At 35.8% G+C, this 21,988-nt stretch overlaps 1 protein-coding gene across 1 annotated transcript in view; it reads right to left on the bottom strand.

Moving 5' to 3' along the window:
* The window catches only part of CNTN5 (contactin 5), a 704,421-nt gene that overhangs the window by 575,036 nt on the left and 107,397 nt on the right, over positions 1–21,988 (bottom strand). The window contains exon 5 of the mRNA XM_006833948.1: positions 20,131–20,226. Within this exon, the coding sequence (XP_006834011.1) occupies positions 20,131–20,226 (96 nt within the window). The remainder of the gene's footprint in view (positions 1–20,130; positions 20,227–21,988) is intronic.

Here is a 21,988-nt window from a genome sequence, read left to right as displayed (position 1 = left end):
AACAACAACAACAACAACCTCCTGCAATCCCATGAGCCAGCAGCCTGGCATCTGACCTTCTGATTTTGGACTTGTTGCCTGCTATAACCCCTGAGTAAGGAAAACCTGGTATCTGACCTACAAATTTGGGATATTTATATACATATTCTCATATATTTAAATACATCACTTCATTGTTTTTGCTCCTCTAGAGAACCTAGCATAAGACATTTAATACTGAGAGTGGTTCTAGATGAATGAAACCATAGGCTGCATTTTCTGAGTTTGGTCTCAAGTCTGCAGTCTAATAGGTGTTGATGAGTCTGCTAGCAAAGAGAGCACTGATAACTATGGCATGAGATGGCAATAGAAATACACAAAATATCACAACCAATGGATCAAATATTTGTGAGAGACAAGCCTCTAGCTGATTATATATTTGTTACTTTCCTACATTCTTTTCAGAATGAGCAGCATAAGGAAGTTGAATGCTGTTCCTACTTTCAATAGACAAAGCTGTGAAAGAATGGGATGAGTTCAAAGAGTCAGAGACCAAGCATAAATTTACAAGATTAAATTTGCAACACCAATTGAATTCCTATCTCAGATGGTGTCTAAAGTTAAAGTGAGGGCACTGATTGGAAAGAACTGAACTCCTGAAACATAGATGGTGACATATGGACAGATAATCAGGAAGCTTGGGACACTGAACTCCTAAATTCCATTGAGTCATTTCTGCTAATGGAAGAGTACGCTTATTCCTATCTAAAGGGATTACTCCATCTTTGTCTGCTATGCCACCCTTCCCAGGAAAACCATTATTCCTTCCAACCCCATCTGCTGAGATAAAGTTAGCTGTGCCTGAAGAGTCTAAGTCTGAGATATCACCTGGGATGTCCCCTGACGAGTTGACTGAAGAATTGCCTAAAATCGATGTCTTATAAGGCATTGCTGAAAGTCCCAAGCACCTATCCTAGCAGCCATCTTTGTTTCTATACCTATAAGTCAAAATGAGTTCCAGGAAGTAAAGTATAAAGTTATAAAGTGTCACCTAGAAGGAGGTATGCTTGATTGTCTAAGATATACAAACAAACCTGGGGAATATGTGTTGGGGATGGAATAATGGTGCAAGGAACATAAAGTTGGATCAGACTGAGTTTATTGATATGGGTCAAGTAAGCATTGATTCTTCACTCAGTGTTTCAGCTGGAGAGGTTAGAAAAAGATCTTATAGTTTATTTGGTTTGTTCACTGAAGCATGAATGAAGCTGTGGCCTACATTAAATCAAGTTGAAATGCTTTGATATACTATAGAAGAATATATCCAAAGGCTTCTGGAAATAGACAAGTTAAAGAGAATTTATCAAAGTGGACCCACAAATCAACCTATGGATTTCAGAGGACACACCTTTTATAACAGATGTTATTGTTAAGTGCTGTTGAGTCATTTCTGACTCATAGTTACCTTGCAGTTCAAATTGACCTTGCAGTCCAGTGCATTAACCCTCAGTGCCACACCAGGACTCCTTTTGCCACAATGTTGTTGCTTTTGAATAGTGAAGGGCAAATTTGTAAAGGGAGCCTCAAGATCTTTGTAATTGCTATTTTATGTAAGTCAGATGTGACAGTAGGAGTTTGGGAGTTGCCATAACAGACTTAGGACTCCTAGTACAATAGGACTAATTGGACCACATGGTTTGTTGTTGTTGCTAAGTGCCGATGATAAGTCTGTTCCCACTCATAGGAGCAGCTGGTGGGTTTAAATAGTCAAACTTGTGATTTGCAGCCCAGTGCTGATTCTAAAGCACCACACCAGGAGTCTGAGAGCCAAATACCAACACATAATTGAAAAAGTGGGTGTGGTTGCCATAATTGACACTAGAGTGAAAGCATAATCAGAATACTTGGACTTGTGTGGAGTTATGATGTCCCTAAGAGTTGTTGTTGTTGTTAAGTGTCGTCGAGTGATTCCAACCCATAGCAATCCTGCATAGGGTTTCCAAGGAGCAGCTGGTGAGCTTGAACTTCTGACCTTGCAATTCAAACGGCTTTGCAGTCTGGCGCATTAACCCACAGTGCCACACCAGGACTCTGTCCCTAAGAGTAATCCCTACTAAATATTTACTTGATCTGTATCCACTAAAGAATCTAGGTCAAGTAAATGATAATCTAGCTATAATCACCAAAAGAGAGTCACGGTCCCTCAATCAATTTCCAAAGTTGAACTAGTTTAAAACCCACAAACCAGTGAACCTAGGGAATGCTGTTGAAGGACCCCACTGTGCTGTCAAAATGTATACTGCTAATCTTTCTCCTAGCCGTTTTTTTGAGCGTGACTGTTCACTGCGGAACAGGAAATAATCAAACTTTTCTAGGATTACTAGACACACACTGGCTCTGAACTGACACCCATACCAGGAGTACTACATATCAGCAACCCGTGAGTCAAAGTAGGGGTGTAGAAATTGCAGGTTAAGAACGCATTATTAGCTCAAGTCCATCTCAAAGTGGGTCTGGTGGGTCCCTGAACCCATTCTGCAGTGATTTCCTTAGTTCTAGAATGCACAATTGGAATAAACATACTCAGCAATTGGAAGGACTCCCACACTGAATCCCACAGGCGAAGTGAGGGCTGTTGTGTTAGAAAAAGCCAAATGGAAGCATTAAAACCACCACCTCCTAGGAAGATAGTAAACAAAAAGAAACAGTACATTTCTAAAGGAACTGTAAAATTAGTGCCATCCTGGGTGGTGATTCTTACCACATCCTCATTCGCCAGTTTGTTCTATGCAAAAACCAGATGGATCTTTGTAGAATGGCAGTGGATTGTCATAAATTTAAGCAGGTGGTGACTCCAATTGCAGCTGCTATTCCAGATGTGGTTTCATTGCTTAAGGAAATTAATATATCTCCTAGTACCCAGTATGCAGCTATTGTTCTGGCTTTTTTCTCAATTCTAGTTTTGAAGGAACATCAGAAGCAGTTTGCCTTTGACTGGCAAGGCCAATGGTACTATGCTACACCTTCACTGTTCTCTCTCAGTATATAATCACTCCTGCTCTACATTATAGCATAGTCCACAGAAACACATAGTAACTTTCCTTTTCATTACACAACACTGATCCGTTACATTGATGGTATTATGCTGCTCAGACCTAGTAATGAAGAAGTACCAATGACTGTATTTATTGACAAGACATCTGTATGCTTGTTGTTGTTGTTAAGTGCTGTTAAGTAACTTCCTACTCATAGCAACCCCGTATAGGGTTTTGAAGGAGCATGTGAAACCTTTAGTTTAGTAGACCAGTGCTTATCCTACAGCACCACACCAAGTCTCCATTTTCATGCTAAAATGTAGGAAGCTAACTTGACAAAACTTAGGCATTTTCCACCTCTGAAATTTCTAGGGGTCCAATAGAATGGGGCATGTCTAAATATTTCTTCTAAAGTGGATGCTAAGTTGTTACACCCTGCTCATCTTACAAATAAAAAGAATGCATGGTGCCTCTTAGATTTTAGAGACAACATATTCTTCATTTGGGTGTGCTACTGAGGCCTATATATCAAGTAATGCAAATAAAACACTAGTTTCCTTATTTTAAAAATTCAATATCCCCTTGTTCTGTTCTAACAACTGCCTCTTGGCCTGTGTACAGATTCCTCATGAGTACAATTAAGTGTGCACAATTGTTGTTGTTATGTGCTATCAAGTCAGTTCTGACTCATAGTGACCCTGTATAGGGCTTCCAAGGAGCAACTGACAGGTTTGAACTGCCAACCTTGTTGTTTGCAGTCCAGTGCTGATCCTACAGTGCCACACCATAAGTCCCATTATTAAATGGAAGTGGTACTTATAAATTGGCCAGGAGCAGAACTTGAAAGCACAAGCAAGTTAGTTCCATGAGGAATTTAACCCAAATAACAATGGTCCCCACATCTGTCACATTACTTTCCTTCTCCCAGTCTGCACCTATAGCCTCATGGGGAATTCCTTATGATTAGTTGGATGAGGAAGAGAAAATTCATGCCTGGTTTATATGTGTGATATATAGATATCACTTGAAAGTGAATAATTGCAGCACAGTAGGCCCTTTCTGGGACCTCCCAGAAGGACAGTGTTGAAGGGAAATCCTCCTCATAGGAAGAACTTTGTGCAGTGCAATTGGTTGTTCATTTTGCTTGGAAGGAAAGATGGTAATGCTCTATGTCAGATATATGTATGTATGTATATATATATATATATATATATATATATATATATATATATATATATAATATTTCATGGACTGTGGCCAATAATTTGTTTGGATGGTCAGGAACTTGATAAGAATATGAATGCAAAATTTATGATGGGAAGTATGGGGAAGAGGCATGTGGTTAGTCTGCTCTGATTGGACCAATAAGTAAATATATGTATGCATATGCTCACCAAAGGGTTGTCTTGACAAAGGAGAATTTTAACAATCAAATGGATAGGATTATATGTTCAATGGATCCTCTTTCTTCAGTCACTCCTGTCATGTCCCAATAGACTCGTGAACAAAGTGACCATGTGGCTTGGATGGAGATTATTCATGGGTTTAGCAATACAGACTTCCACTCACTAAGGTTGATTTGGCTACAGCTACTGCTGAATGCCCAATCTGCCAGCAGCAGAGACAAACACTGAGTCTCTAGTCTGGCACTATTTCTAAAGGCCATCAGCCAGCAACCTCATGGCTGGTTTATTCCATTGAACCACTTCTATCATTAAAACGGAAGCATTTTGTTCTGAGATAGACACTCAGAATTCGTATTTTCCTTCCCTGTACACAATGCTTCTGCCAAAACCACCTAGCCATCCATGGATTTACAGAATGTTTTATCAACTATCATAGTATCCCACACACCGTTGCCTCAGATCAAAGAACTCACCTCAAAGAAAATGAAGTGTAACAATGTAATTCACTGGTCTTAACTACAAGGAGGCTTCAAAAAGTTCATGGAAAAATGGAACTAAAAGATAATGGAATTTATCAATGAACTATTTGAAACTCCCTCATTTATGAAAGTTCTGACAAAGTCTGTACGCTCAATCCTGCATCGGACTCATCATTCTCTGTCCTTTAGTTCTTGAGACGAGAGCCAAAAGCATACCATTTGACCTTCAGAACTGGGACTCTTTGGCTCTCACAGCTCCATAAGCCAGAAACCACATGAGTCAGGAGAAGCCTCCAGTTTGCTGATTTGGTACTTGCCAGTCTCCACAACAGCATGAGTCATTTCCTTGAAATAAATCATTCTATATATTTATACTCATGTACATGCTTCACTGGTATTGCTCCAGCCTAAGACACCTGCTGAGATGGCTGATCATATGCAAAATTTAAAAGAGTTCTCTTTTTAAACTTATGCTATTCAATACATATTCAATGCCAAATACATGTCATTCAATATATCTTCATAACAATACTGTTTTTAGTGATAATAATGACAAATCAATTGATTGACTTTAAAACTAGTCCCAACCCAAATATACTTCCCTGTTAGCACTATAATTCATCCTGGCCCATTTACCAACCTCTCTGGTCAATTATTTACAGCATAGGAGAACTCAATTCTAATATATTGTAAAGTGAATCTGCAACAGTTTGGATTTCATGAAGTTAATCAAGGCAAGTTTATACTGCCTCAATAATTTAGAGCAATGCTACTCTAGCAAATGAAACTCTGATTGAGTTATAAGAAAATGAAAGAATAATGACTTACATTATTCAACGTATAGAGATTTGAAATCTAATGTTTAGGAAAAGTAATAGGAAAATTGTTGACTTCCTCAAACTTTGGGGACAATTACTTTTTGTGATGTTGACACGAAAGCTAAGTTTGAAGGATGAGGTGTCTAGCAATCTTACTATTTTGTACAAAACATTAAAAAAAAAAACAACTCATCATACTTTATTATAGCTGTGATAATTATATATTTTCAGTTATTACATTTAAATTCTATAATGAACAAAATTTATTCTATCAAGATAAAGTGTTCATCAAAATATTTTATTTTCACCTTTGAGTAATTTTAATTACTGTCTTATATAAATTTGATTTAAAGGAACAATTTCTGGTGCCAATTATCCTAGGATAAAGAGGTCCCCTGAAATTAGAAATGATACTTGTGCCCTTTTACTTCATTGTCAGGATCCATGTTTTTTTTCTTGGTTCTATTCCCACCTCAAACTCTCTGATTCACATTTTCAAGTGCCACTCATCTTCCAATTGCCTTGTAGCCAGCATGGTGTCAGCTAATCTCAGTCAACTGGTAATTAGTGTTAGCAGATAATGATTTAAGGTGTCACTTTTCTCAAAGGCATTTGCATTTTAAAGAGGATTCTTGAAGATAGATCTTCAAGACAAATTGAATTTAATGCTTGCTGTTGCTTTACATGAACTTGCCCTTAGCTTTCAAGGCAAACCTGTAAGGTATCTTTCCTTATCCCCATTTTACAGGTAAAGCTCAATTTAACAAACAAATCTTAACAGCCACAGTGAGAATCATTGGATGCCTTTCCAAAACCCAGGAAAAAGTATTCTGATATAATTACATGGAAGCAGAAACTTACACGTAGGCTCCATTTCAGTGTTTAGTGGGCCACATGCATGTATTCTATAGGCTTAACTTACACACCATTTGGTTTAACAATGGAGTAGAGGTTGGTGAATCAGTCTAATTGTCGTAAATTTAAGGTAAAAAATATGGGAAAAAAATTTTAATTAAAAAAAAAATTAAAATCCTTTCTCTCTCTCACTCACTTTTCTTTTTCTTTACTTTTATTTATTTTTAACAAAGAAATGCCCCAGCTGCAGTGTTAAAGCTCCCAAAATAGGACTGGAGGCTTCTTCAGTTCTATTCTAACTAGTGCTTCACAGAAGAGGAATAATCTAAAGGCTAGGGGGAATGAGGCATTGTTTAAAATTAGCATCTGGGACAGGACCAGGGACCTCAGTCCTCTAATGTCCATTGCTATTTGAGTATTTTTCTGAATGAAATAAACTATTATTAGTTTAAAATGAAAGAGGGTTAAAGAGATAACCAAATGCATATGCTTCTGTATTTGCTGTGTGTGCAAAAATGTTTCATTATAATTTATTATTTCATAAATTCAGCTATATTCTATAATGAATCAAAACGTTTATGCCGAAATATATAATATGAATATAGACTGCAAAGCTTCACATAATCCAGGTTTCCCACTGCTGACTCCATAGATAATCATTATGGTTTAATTACCCTTCACTGTGACACACAGTAGTAGTCCTGAATACCCTTTGCTGCTAACAAAAAGGTTGGTGGTTTGAACCCACCCAGAGTTACCTGATCATCTACTTCCAAAAAAATTAGTCATTAAAAACTCTGTAGAGCACAGTTCTACTTTGATACACATAGAGTTAGCATGAGTTGAAATAAGCTTTATAACAGCTAGTTTAACTGGTATTTCCCATGAGTAGTGTAGGAGCCACTACAATGCCACTTGTGACTGAAGGAGAGATACTAGAGGGAGGGACTGCTTGGTTTGGAGAGCGTATTGGGGGTTAGCAAACCTCATGCCTACAGTTTCTAATTTATAGGCAGGTAAATCAAAGACTAAGGGTTATATTGCCTGGGACACAATCTCTGATAACTTAACTTCATCAACAAGGCAAAACAAGGTTTGGAGAATGAACTAGGGATCTACTCAGCAAAAAGAGAAAAATGATAAAATGGGGTTTTGTTGTTTTTCTTCTTACTAATGACTTTGTGAATTTTGATGTTGTTTATCTTACTGGATGTTGAGTTTCTCAGGACAGAGCTTGTGTCTTTTATGATCTTTCTCTACCTTGCCTCTGGACCTAATAGAATTCTCTGCAAACAAGAGAGATGTCAAATAGTGATTCTGGCTATCTTTTCTTGATAATTTACCCATTTCTGTTAGCACAACCATAAAGACACTGGTTTTCATTGGCATCTAGAAATAGCTTTAGCATTTTAAGGCTTCTAGATGTTTGACTGAGATCTAAGCAATTTGAGAAATTCAACAATTTTGCCTGTAGAGAATCAATGAACCCTATTTGCATCTAAGCTATTAACTTTATCTGAACAACCAGATGGAGGCTAAAAATTTTAACTGCAGATATGAGTCATCTTAGCATAGAAGTTGTAAAGTGCCATTGAGTTCATTCCAACTCATATGGACCCTTTATATAATTTGAGGAACAGCTGGTGGGTTTGAACTATCAACCTTGTAGTTCAAAGCCCAGTGCTGATCCTATAGTGCCACACCAGGACTCCAATGTAGATATGTTGTTGTTGTTATGTGCTGTGGGGTGGGTTCTGACTTATAGAGACCCTGTACAGGGTTTCCAAGGCTGTAAAGCTTTATGGGAGCAGAAAGTAGATATGAGACCTGTTGAAATTAAGCATAGACTCGTAAATATACAAATTGTCTGTAATTGTCACATATTTAAATGGGTTGATATCCTAAAAACAAAACAGATTTCTTTTTTCCACAGATTACACTTTGAGCCATAAAAATCCAAACATGGTTTTGTCCATTACCTGTGATGTTCACACTGTAAATACGCTGCTTGAGAGAACATAAGAAATCTTATAATTACATTTCAGTACACGATGCTAATGATGCCTGATTTTAAATTCTTCTACTCAGATCTCTGTGCTTTACCTGTGCTTTATTGACTATGCAAAGGCTGTCAATTGCATGGATCATGACAAGCTATGGACAACATTGCGAAGTATTATTATTCTGGAACACTTAATTGCTCATGAGGAATCTGTACATGTTGTTCATATTAAAGCAGTTGTTCGAATAGAACATGGGAACACTGAATGTTTTCAATTTAAGCAAGGTGTGTGACAGGGTTGTATTCTTTCACCATAGTTATTTGACATGTTTGCTAAGCAAATAATCTGAAAAGCTGGGTCATGTGAAGAAAAACGTAATGTCAGGATTGGATGAAAACTCATTAACAACTGCAATATACAGATGATACAACCTTGCTTGCTGAAAGTGAAGAAGACTTAAAATACTTAGTGCTGATGATCAAAGACCACAGCCTTTGGTATGGATTACATTTCAATGTAAAGAAAACAAAAATCCTCACCACTGGACCAATATACAACATTCTTATCAATGGAGAAAAGATTGAAGTTGTCAAGGACTTCATTCTTTTTGGATCAACTATCAACACTCATGGAAGCAGCAGTAAAGAAATCAAATGACATATTGCATTAGGCAAATCTACTGCACAAGATCTTTTTAAAGTGTTGAAGAGCAAAGATATCAACTTGAGGAATAAGGTGTACCTGACCCAAACCAAGGTATTTTCAATAACCTCATATGCATGCAAAATCTGGACAGTTAATAAGGAAAACCATAGAAGAATTGATGCTTTTGAGTTATAATATTGGAGGACAATATTGAAAGTACCATGGGCTGCTAAAAAAACAAAGAGATTTGTGTTGGAAGAAGGACAGCCAGAGTGCTCCTTGGAGACCAGGATGGCCAAACTTTGTCTCTCATACTTTGGACATATTGTCAGGAGTCACTGGAGAAGGATATCATGTTTGGTAAGGTGGAAGGTCAGAGTAAAAAAGGAAGTCCCCCAGCAAGATGGATTGGCAAAATGGCAACATCAATGGGCTCAAGCATGGCAACAATTGTGAGGTTGGCCCAGGATAGGGCAGTGTTTCGTTCTGTTTTGCATTGGGTCACTATGACTCGGTACCGACTCAATGGCACCTAACAACAATAACCCAAATCCGTTCCTACACTTCAGACACATATCCAGTTTTCTGTGATACCTGTAGGTATCGAGGATCTAAAATATGTATAGTTTAACTAATCTTTTCTGGTCCTAAATCAACTTCATAGCTTAGTTGATTGAAGCAGCCACAGAGGAATAAACTTGAATTCTCTTTCTTATGTTCTAGTTGACTAAGGAACAAATTCATCATTTAATTACCAAAAAGAAAACTTTAGTATTTAAAATGATATTAAGTATGCCTATCGATAGTTTACATGTAGTTTCTAAAACAACAAAAATAAAATGAGTATTTTTTTAAATCCATAGAAGAAAAAGATGCAATTAAAATCCATTCATAATTTCAAAAAGAGGGAAATGAAGCATATAAAGGAGAGTAACTAGTGTAAAATAAGATGATATAAATAATTATAAATGGGCTAAAATCATTAGTCAAAAGATAGAAGATATTTAATAAATATTTCTTGAATAACAAGATAAATTCAGTGTTTTATATAGTAAAATAAACATTTTTCTTGAGAGTTAGTCAGTTCACTTTACAAAGTAAGCTTTCATTTGTATTAATTCCATAAAGTATGTATTAGAACTTCAACCCAAATCCCTATGATATGGCATAAAATATAACAGCGATTGAAATTTTGGGAGAACTTAAGGGTTTTAGTTATTTTTCCTGAGGTTGAGGTTGTTCATCAATACAGTGGAGACGATAATAACTTCTAACTCTGGGGTATTTTGTAAGAATTAAATAGTATAATTTTATGTGAAAATTTGATATTTATACTGTAAGATTGTATCCATTGATTGTATATGTAGTTTTACTATAGCCTCTTACTTTTATAGGAATTTTAAGTCTCACTTTGGAAGCTTCCACAGTAATGTATAGGTATGTAATAAAACCAAAATATTTTTTAAGCAAAATAGTAATTACTGACTTCTTCACTTTAAAATAATTTACGGTGATAGTTTTTCAACTATAATATATTTTCATGTGTAAGTTTTATTTATACATTTTCATAGACCTTTTTTTTTTTTACAAAATCACCTTGATTTTCAGAATGATTTAACTGATAGAGGTATGTCCTGGCAAGCAAAATCATTTTGGGCAGATGTGTTTAATATCTAGAAAAATATGTCTAACCATCTCAGTGACCAGTCATGATATGTTCATTCACATATGTAATTGACTGAGATTAACACTGATGTTTTGGGAAGTAAACAGGGAAATTTGGCAAATAGGTCAATCCTAGATTTTACCTTTTCACAGAAAAATATGCATTGTACATCCATTGAAGTAACAAGAAAATTAATCGTTTGCTTATTGTTAAAAATTTTTACTGGTTTGTCATTTCATATAGCTTCCCCTGAATCAGAGTAGCTGCTTTACTTTGATATAGCACAATTTGAATGTGATATTCAGTGACCTGAATACCTGTCTGAAATGGGTTATAATTAAGTAGTGTCAGGAGACTGACAGCAACTATAGAGAGCCATCTAAAATTCAACTATTAGAATAAGCTCATTCATTCAGTCATTTAACATGTATTTAATGAGTACTTACTGTCATGTATACCGTACTAAGCATTGCAAATATAAATAGGAATATGACAATTTTATTACTGTGAAAGAATCTATAATATACTAGCGAGATAAAAAAAAAACAAAAAAAAAACTAGTAACCTTTGCTTCCAGCATTTAAGAAAAACCTTTTGGTAACCAGGAGTCGCTGGGTGATGTAGTTAAGCTCTCAATTGCTAACAGAAAGATTGGTGGTTAAAATCCAGACAAAGATACCTTGGAAGGGGCTGACAATCTACTTTCCCCCAAAACCAGGCACTGAAAACTACAGAGAGAAGAGTTCACTTTGACCTCTATGGGGTTGTCATGAGTCAGAATCCACTTTATGACAACTCGTGGTGGTACCTTAATGCCATATGATAAAATTCTGATAAAATTCACTCATGATGACTTAAAAGAAGGAAGTAAAACAGTAACAGGAATAGAATCAAGCGTCAGTTAGACACACATGCTCTATGTGATTATTTGGATGATACAGAAATGTGACCAAGTCTTTTACTCATTACAAAATATCCAATTACATGCCACCTAAACAAAGGCAATTGTTTAGGCAAGTGCTATAACAGTCCAAACTCAAGACCTATTTCACACCACCACCTTTACTAAGACCAGTTTCCAGGAAGTCAATTGTTATTGAAAGCAGCTCCGTTTACATCAGAGTAGAAGTGTGCTCAATACAATACAGTTTTCAATGGCTGGTTAAAACCACCAATCTTTAGGTTAACTGTCAAGTATACTTAACCTTTTGTACCACCTAGGGACTCATTTACTCCACAATCATGATTTATTTTTTGTAAACTTACTCGGCCTCTTTTTCACCAAGAATTTTCTACTAAACTTTCCTAAGACATTTTCAAAGTTCTTTTAATTGAATAAGCAAGGTACTAAAATTAAATACCACTTCTCAATATGATTTTGATCTCAACTCAGGAATTACAGTCCGTTAGATTTCAGTTTGTTCCTTTGGCAAAATATAAAATGTTACATTTTTTTCTTCCATGTTGATGGTGTGAAACACATTTCACTTATCTATTCCACAATTACATTCATTCACAACACCATCTTGAGAAAAATGAAATTACAGAATGGTTTTCCTTCTATATAGCTGATCTATTTTTCCCTCTACTTGTTTATGAAATCCCTATCAAATTTTTCATAGTTATTTATTGACTAAGGACACTGGCTAATTTTATTTCTGATAATTATAGATATCTTCATTCAACAAATATATTGCTGATTTCTTGTTCTATGCCTGACATGGTTATAGGCACTGGGGTACAACAGTTTAAAAAAGCCAATATAATTTCTATTATTGTGGAACTTGCAGTCTAATTGAGAGGACAGATAATGAACAATAAATATATGTAAGAGGGCTTTTCAAAAAGTTCCTGGATTAAATGAAATTAAAAGATAATGGAAATTTTATAGGAAGTTTTGAAGTCACCTGTAAGTAAACCAATGGATGCAGATTAAATGAGGAAGATCAGGAAAGGTTACAGTAAAAAGGTGTGATTTGAAGAAAGACATGCTGATGAGTGAGTTAGTCATTCATCTACCTGAGGTAAGAGTTTTACATTGAAAAGAAAGTACAAAGGTTTTGAGAGAGGAGCATGCTTGGTTATCTAAAGAGCATCAAGAAGGCCTATGTGACATTAGAAAAGAAAACAAAAAAGATGGTGACAGATAAGGTCAGAGAAGTTATGTGGTACCAAATGAACAGGGCTCACCAGGCTGTTTTAAGAATTTTGGTTTGGCCTCTATATTAGATTGAGTGTTTTTTGAGAGTTCAAACCATAGTGTTGACATGATGCAACTTGGTTTTACAGAATCACTCTGGCTCTTATATGGACAATACTTTGGAAATAATAAGAACAAAAGTAGTGAAAACAATAAAGAAGTTGTTGCTATAGTCGAGGTGTGAGATACTGGAGTTTGTTAGAGAGAGCTAAAGCAGAGGGGCTAGGATGCAGTTAGATTTTGTATAAAATTTAAGACCAAAATAATTCCTGAGAATTTGTATGTGGGGTACGATAGAAAGAGAGAAATGAAGCATGACTCTTAGTTCTGACGAACTGGAAGGGATAGGACTGTTATTATTTAAGGAGATAAAGATTGCAAATGGAGCAGGTTTGGTGAGGATGTAACTAGGAGTTCAGTTTCAGACAAGACAATGCTTGAGGTATATTTTAGTTATTTGACTAGGAATGCTTAGTAGGCAATTAAATATACAAGTTAATGTCCTACTTGGAAATATAGGTTTGGGAAATATCAATACTTAAAATCTTACTCTCAGAAAAATTCAAAGGGAGTAAAGATATACTTTTTAAAATAGGTTCAAGCACTGAAACATGAAGGTCTATACAAGTTTGAGAAATTAGATGAACTCAGTAAAACAGATTGAGAAGTGAAGTAGGAGAAAAACCAAGGAATATTGAATCCTGAAAGGCAATGAAGTGTTTATAAAGGACTAAAACCCAACCAGGAGTCCTGGTGTGGCATAGTAGAATAAACTAACCTCAAGGTCTGTGTTTCAAATCCATCAAATGCTTCTCGGAAACCTATAAAGGGTAACTATAAATCAGAAATGACACAATGGCACTTAGCAACAACAAAACCAAAACCAAACTACTCATGTTGTCCAGTCAATTCAAATTCATAGCAACCCAATAGAATAGTGTGGAATTGCCCCATAGTATATCCAACACTATAAATCTTTATGGAAGTACACAGCCATACTTCTGCAGAATAACTGTTGGGTTCATATCACTGAAGCTTTGATTGGCAGCCAAGTTCTTTAACCACTGTATCACCAGGGTTCCCCTTTCTAGAGAAACTGGTATAAACATGGAGAATAAAACCTACCTACTAGATTTAGTGAAATGGGGTCACTGCTAAAGTTGATAGACAGTGGGGGTGAGGGCAAAAGCTTGATTTGAACAGATTTATAAAAGATTGGGTCTCCTAGATGCTTATCTTCTGAAATTAAAACACATCCCCACAAAAAGTTGCACACAAATATTCATAGCAGCATAGTTCATAAGATTAAAAAAATTACCATCAAACAAGCTAATTTAAATGGAGGAGTGAATAAACAAAATATGATGTATTTATTCAATAGGATGTTATTCAGAAACTTAAAGGAACAGCTAATGATATACAACAATATGAAAGAACCACAGAAACATTATGCTAAGTGAAATAAGCCAAACAAAAAACTATTCATTACACGATTCCATTAAAATAAAATTACTATGAAAGGCAAAACTATAGAGACAGAAAGCATATCACTGATAGCCTGGGGATGTGTTAGGGAAGAGGCTGAATGACAACAGTGATATACATCAGTTTTAGGAATGATTGAAGTATTCTAAGACTGAATTTTGATGATAGTTGCACAACTGTATAAGTAACTATAACTCATTGAACTGTGCATTTATAATAATTAAATAACTATGTTGATATAGAGGGACAGAGAGAGAAAGAAAGAAAAACAAACAGAAGGAGTAAGATTGGCTAGAGTAAGTACAGACAAGCCTTTGAAGAGTTCTGTAAAACAGGGAACAGAAAATGAGGCTGTAGATGAAAGAGGGCATGAGGACTTTTTTGCTTTTAGAAAAAGTAACAACATATTTTAGTGCTGATGAGGAATGATCTAGAAATCAGGGAATGGTCACCAGTAGATATTCAAAGAGAAAAGAGAGAATTGTTGAAGCTGAAGCAGTTCCTTCAAGGAGGTGAAAAGGATAAACTATAGTACACAAGTTGGAGGACTGACCTGAGATAAAAGTACAATAAAGCATCTATACCAACAAGAGGGCCTGGGAAACAAATCAGATATGGCCATGGGGACCGTGGCAGTTATCTTACAATTGCTTCTCTTTTCACAGTGAAATAGGGGACAAGGTTATGTGTTGAGAATGAAGTTGGGGAAGAATACATTGAAGATCTGACAGTAGTTTAGTATACTAAAAGGAGCCTTGGTGACACAACAGTTAAGTGTTCTGCTACCAAGTGAAAGGTTGGTTGTTCAAACCCATCAGAAGTAACACCTGATGACCTACTCCCATAAAGATTGTTGCTGTTAAGTCCCACTGCGTCAATTCTAACTCACAGCGATCCTGTATAGGGTTTCTGAGGAGCAACTGGTGGGTTTGAACTGCTGACCTTGCGGTTAGCAGTCCAGTGCTTATCTCATGGTCCCATGTCGCTGTGCCAAGAAAATCTTATTGGCCAAAAGAACTTAAAGTTGCTATGAGTTGAAATCAAGTTGACAAGACCTAAGGACAATAGCAATACAGTACAAGAAGACTAACATTTTTTTTTTTTTTCTTTTTAAATTTCTGGTAAACCTTAAAGTCTACTTGAAGTTTATAGTCTGGATTTTAAAATTCAATTATTGTATAACTGTTTGCTTTTCTTGAGTCAAAAAAGTTCAGGCAAAGAATAGCCTTAGAGTAGGATTTAACTAGTATTAGCATTTTTCAAGCTTTGTTCAGTCATTGTGAAGGAACCAAGAGAGATCAGGAAATTGAGATGTATGCAAAAATTATTACGACTAAGGAGAATAGTGAGATGAAGTAGAATGAAGATTGGATAAGAGCAATTTCATTTTGGTTAAAGAACTGTTGGAATCAGGACACTAGAGAGAGTGAGCAGAAGAATAAGATGCTGGTCAGACAGTAGGACGCGTCGATGTGATAACTGAGAGACTACAGCTAGCGATAATAGCTGGTCAAGTGCCTAAGGTTGATTATAAAGTGGATAATTTGAAAGGAAGATAAAGGACAGGATGGTGAAAAGACTATGCTATGTGCCTGTGAAATCACCAAATACAAAGATTGACATAATATCAAAGACATTGAGAAGTGATCCACAAGGCTAAAATCTTCCTTCAGAAGATGAAGGGAAGTGAACTGGCAACCAGGAGGGGTAGAAGAAAGTAAAGTCTGATGATCAGCAATTTAAATATGAGAATTTTATAAAGAAAGACAAAAAATTGTGGAATGTGGTAAAAGGAGGACATCTGTTCTAATCTGAGTCTTAGTGGCACGTGGGATTTGGTAGAATAGACAGCCCAAACATTAAAGGGCTTCAGAAGAAGCCCTGGCTTCAGGAAATATGCACATTTCAGTTGCCACAAGAGTTTGAAAGGGGTATTCAACAGGAAAATTAAAGTTATATGAGACTTGGCTGTTCAAGGAATAACTAACCATCTGGTAAGTCACAGGTCTTGGCCTGTATGCTGAGCTATGCCTGTAATATTGGACCATGAGAGTGTTCCCTAAAAACTGTGATACTAACATTGGCATTGGAGTGGATCAATTAACATATGCTCAAAATGACTGCCTAGAAACGAACCCGTCCTATAATCTTATTCTTGTTGTTAGGTGCCATCAAGTCAGCACGGACTCATAGCGACCTTATGCACAGCAGAACGAAACACTGCCTAATCCTGGGCCAACCTCACTATCATTGCCATGCTTGAGTCCATCCATGCTACCACTTGGCCAATCCAACTCATTGGGGGTCTTCCTCTTTTTCTCTGACCCTCTACCTTACCAAACATGATATCCTTCTCCAGTGACTGGTCCCTCCTGGCAATATGCCCAAAATATGAGAGATGAAGTTTGGCCATCCTGGGCTCCAAGGAGCACTCTGGCTGCACTTCTTCCAATACAGATCTGTTTGTTCTTTTGGCAGACCATGGCAATTTGAATATTCTTCTCCAACACCATAACTCAAAAGCATCAATTCTGATACAGTCTTCCTTAGTCACTGTCCAGCTTTTGCATGCATATGAAGTTATTGAAAATACCATGATTTGGGTCAGGTGCACTTTAGTCTTCAAGCTAACATCTCTGCTCTTCAACACTTTAAAACGGTCTTTTGCAGTACATTTGCCTAATGCAATACGTCGTTTGATTTCTTGACTGCGGCTTCCATGAGTGTTGATAGTTGATCCAAGAAGAATGAAGTCCTTGACAACTTCAATCTTTTCTCCCTTGATAGGAATGTTGTTTATTGGTCCAGTGGTGAGGATTTTTGTTTTCTTTACATTGAGATGCAATCCGTACTGAAGGCTGTGCTCTTTGATCTTCATCAGTAAGTATTTTAAGTCCTCTTCACTTTCAGCAAGCAAGGTTGTATCATTTGCATATTGCAGGTTGTTAATGAGTCTTCCTCCAATCCTGATGCCATGTTTTTCTTCTTATAACCCAGCTTCTCAGATTATTTGCTCAGCATACAGGTTGAATAAGTATGGTGAAAGAATACAACCCTGCTGCACCCCTTTCTTAATTTTAAACCATTCAGTGTTTCCATGTTCTATTCGAACAACTGCCTCTTGCTCCAGGTACAGATTCCTCATGAGCACAATTAAGTGTTTGGGAATACTCATACTTTGCAATGTGTAATCTTAGATTACTATTTTTCATGAAATAAATATAGAAGAGCAGTTATTTTGCTTAACTTACATTGATCTCAGTCAGGAATCATATCATTACATATTTAATCAATTATTAATGTATAGTCTTATCCATGTTTATTTGATCCCACTCACAATTATTTTTGCAGTATTTTGTTCATTAAAAATATTTTTATTCTCTCTTTTTTTTTTTTGACAGTTGGTTAATTTATCTGCATGTAATCATACAGTTTTCCTTTATATCTTCCTCTTCCACTTTGTTTCTGTATTTAGTTTTATACGTGTTTCAGTAGCATTGCATTTATATATTGTATTTCAGAAAAATAAACGTTTCTTGAAGTTTTTACTCCATAATGTTAACTCTTGTCAATTAGGTGATTATCCCTGTCATCTACTAATGAACCTGTTGTTTCCTTCTCCCCCCCTCCACCTTCCTCCTTTTCTATCTCTAACAACTGTTCATGTTTTTCCCAGTTTTTCAAACTACATATGTCTAATAACCCACCATTACACATTGTTATTGTAAAGTGCGGCCAAGTCAATTCTAATTCATAGTGACCCTGTATAGGGATTCCTAGGAGTGGCTGGTGAATTTGAACCATGGACCCTGTGGTTCAAACCGGCCTTGAGGTCCAGTGCTTTATCCCACAGAGACACATCAACATTACACATGGTGGTGGTTTTGGTTGTGTGCTACTGAGTCAGTTCCGACTCATAATGGGTTTCCGAGGCTGTAAATCTTTACCGGAGCTGAAAGCCACATCTTTTTCCCACAGAACAGCTGGTAGATTTGAACTGCTGACCTTGCAGGTAGGAGCCCAGCTCTTAATCCACTACTCTACCAGGGTTCCTTAACATTACACACAGCTTTTTATAAATGTTATATACAGCTTTTTACATTTTTAAGTTAAAAAAAAAATGCTTGACAATTAAAACTGAAATTAAATGTAGGTAAGCCTAGATATCCTTCCTGTAAATTCTCCAAACTGCTCATAAAAAGATCAGAGTGCCTAGACTGAAATAGTTGGAGAATGTATACAACTCTTTCCTAATAGTGATTATTTTCTGAGTTTCAAATAAATGTGTTTTCAAAAATATTTCCCTATTGAAATACAGTTACTTTTTCTTCAATTGAAAGAAAAATTGGAAAGAGGTCATATAAAATGGATAGAAACTTTGAGAAAATTGATTTAGGATATTTTGTTATTTAAGATAAGAATTATTCACGGTAGAACAAACTTGGTCCCTGTTACTACACTGATAATATAATCTTGAAATAAATATGACTTTTATCCTAGTAAAAGAGAAAAGCAATGATTGAGAAATCAGAGCTCTGATCTTTGACCAGTTGTTAGTCCTAAAATCTTCCCAATTATTTTTAGATAGAAATGAGTAGGTATTTGATAAGCTCTCTCTCTTTCTCCCTCCTTCTCTATCGTCATCTCCATTCTGTCTCTTCCTTTATATCATGTCTCTCTTTTCAGTTGATGCTGTTGTTAAGTGCTGTTGTATTGGTACTGACTCATAGCAACCCTGTATAGGGTTTTTGAGGAACAGCTGGTGGCTTTGAACTGCCGACCTTGTTGTTCAAAGTCCAGTGCTGATCCTACAGTGCTATACCAGTAGTCCCTCAATTGATGCTTGTCACTCTATATTTAAAATAATACTTTATGAAAAATAAGCTGAGATACAAAGTGATGCTTATCTCAAATTTCTGGACTCAAACAAACAAAAAATATATAATTAGCTGTGAGTTGGAAAAATGGCTACAATAAACTTGAGCATAGTTTACTTACAATTATTTCTGACATCCTCTGAAATGCATGCCTATTGCCATGACTTTTGTAAGAACTCAAGTGGTCAAAAAAGTCAATCATAGATTTGTTCTAAAACTAAAAATAAATAAATAATACTGTCTTAGCAATTCTTGTTTCAGTGTTACAAACAAAACCATAAACAACCAAGTTTCCAGCTTATCTTGTGAAACAAGATGAACATTATTATTTAGTTAACTCATCTCTGACACTCCAAACAATTCTGAAAAGTTTCTACTTTCTCAGCTTATCACTTTCCTTGTGCTGCAGGCAATATATTCCTCACTACTGGCAGGCAGAGACATAACCATGACAAGTAAACAGTAAGAATGGCAGTAAAACAATGTTATCATAGGAGTTCAGTCTCCTGTCCAATGGCATTTAGAGTATATGATCTTTAATTACTCATCTGGTACTCTGATACATGTCAAGAAAACCATCCATATTTCACCTGATATATTCCCCAGTCAATACACTGTCTAAAAGAATGAGCATATAGTCAAAACGAGCAGCAGCATTATAGAATACAGGATCCTACTGTACCTGGTGAATGAGGCGGAGGAGAGCACATCAGAACAACCCCCTGGCCTTCCCTCACAGAGACTGCACTTCTTGTCCGGCCACTAAAATTTCCCAGATCTGTCAACATAACACAGTATTTAGATGCAAGACAAAAAATGAGTTTAAAGAATTACTATTATTTTAAATTGTATTTACTTTTCACCCATTATCCTGCCAAGATTTTTTTGCTGTCATTTGTTAAGCAGTGATAGGAAAGCCTTCAAGATAAATCTATACCACACAATTTAAAATGCCATGATTTTCAGACTGTATGCACACACTTTATTCTTATTTATATTACATGCAGATTGGCAATGCAGGAAAAAAAAATCAGATATACAGTATTTGCAACACATCAAATAGTTCTTTCATTTCTTTATACTGATTCCTACATATTGACTTTTCTCTGACCAATAAAGCTTATGTATGCACAGTGAGAAAAGAAATGAAGGTGGTTAGGAATGTCTGGTGTCCAGCCTGCTGCCTCATTATATGAATGGTGTGTTAATCCGAGCATGAATTTGCCAAATTAGAGAGGCTTGTGCACTCTAATAAAATATAATGAGGACATAAGGTGTGATTTTTCTATAAATGTGAGTGAGAAAGTCATGTTATGGTAGGCTAGAATGGATTGTGCAAATTAATTATACTCATCCATTTTGATTATTTCAGGAGTATTACAGAAATCAGAATACTCACTTATTTGTATGAGGGATTGCAATATCAAGATTCAATTGCTTTCCTAATATTATGTTAGATTAACAGAATTTAATTCCCCTAAAAAGAAAGAAGTCTAAACAACGAATAATAGAAAACTTCATTTGTATTTTTATTATTGCTTATTAATCTCTTCGTATCTCAATATGCATGTCCTTTTCTCCTTTTGGGGGATGTGATTTTGAGAATAATTTTATACAGATGATATTTTTATGAATTAGCATTGCACCATAATTCTGGGTCTCTAATCATGCTTCCATGGGAAGGAATATTTTAAAAGGGAATTTTTTAAAAAGCTTTTGTTTATTCCAAGAAAAATTAGTATATTAGAGGGCTTCAAAAAAAGTCTGTGGAAAAATCCATTATCTTTTCATTTTTCCATTTTTTCACAAACTTTTTAAAGCCTCCTAATATTTCACATTTATTCAACGTGCCATCAAAATTGATATCTATAAATTTGACAGATTATGAAGACAAGCATTCATGGATTGATCATGAGCAGATATGAAGGAATATATAGACTGAAGACATGATGCCAACAAATAGTCAGAGAGGAATTCATAGTTCAGAAAGAATTTAGGATTTTACATGCAGCTTTATTTTCATTGTAAATAATTAAGCTTTTACCAAGTGGCAAGAGAAAAGAGAAAGATGACATATGTTACTTAAATATTGTATTTACTGAAGCAAGTATATAACATAAAAGAGCAACCCTACTTCTACTTTGATTGTTTGAACATATATCAAACTAATTTCTATCATGAAAAACCAAGTTTGTCCCTATTCAACCTGCAGTTTACGACTTTAATTTCATATGCAATGATCCTTAGGGTTAGGGATAGAGACTTTTTTTTTTTTTTTTTTTGCAACAAATGATTTCAGTGACAGGTTTCTAATCTGACTTCCTTTGACTCTAAGAGAATGCAGGAATTACATATTGAGGAAATGATTTCTGATAAGATGGAATATCTCCTTAAGGATTTTGCTCTTTTCAGCTTTCCTTTCTTTATCCTCATTTGGGTTTTATAAATTCTGGGAGTCTAATTAGATAGCAAGGTAGGCAGTTCAAATCCACCAGCTGCTCCTCGGAAACCTTATACAAGGTTGCTGTGAGTCAGAATTG

This window comes from Chrysochloris asiatica, unplaced genomic scaffold, assembly GCF_000296735.1.
Source record: "Chrysochloris asiatica unplaced genomic scaffold, ChrAsi1.0 scaffold00008, whole genome shotgun sequence".
NCBI lineage: Eukaryota > Metazoa > Chordata > Mammalia > Afrosoricida > Chrysochloridae > Chrysochloris > Chrysochloris asiatica.
The sequence above is the reverse complement of the archived record's forward strand: the minus strand, read 5'-3'. Positions and strand labels throughout refer to the sequence as shown.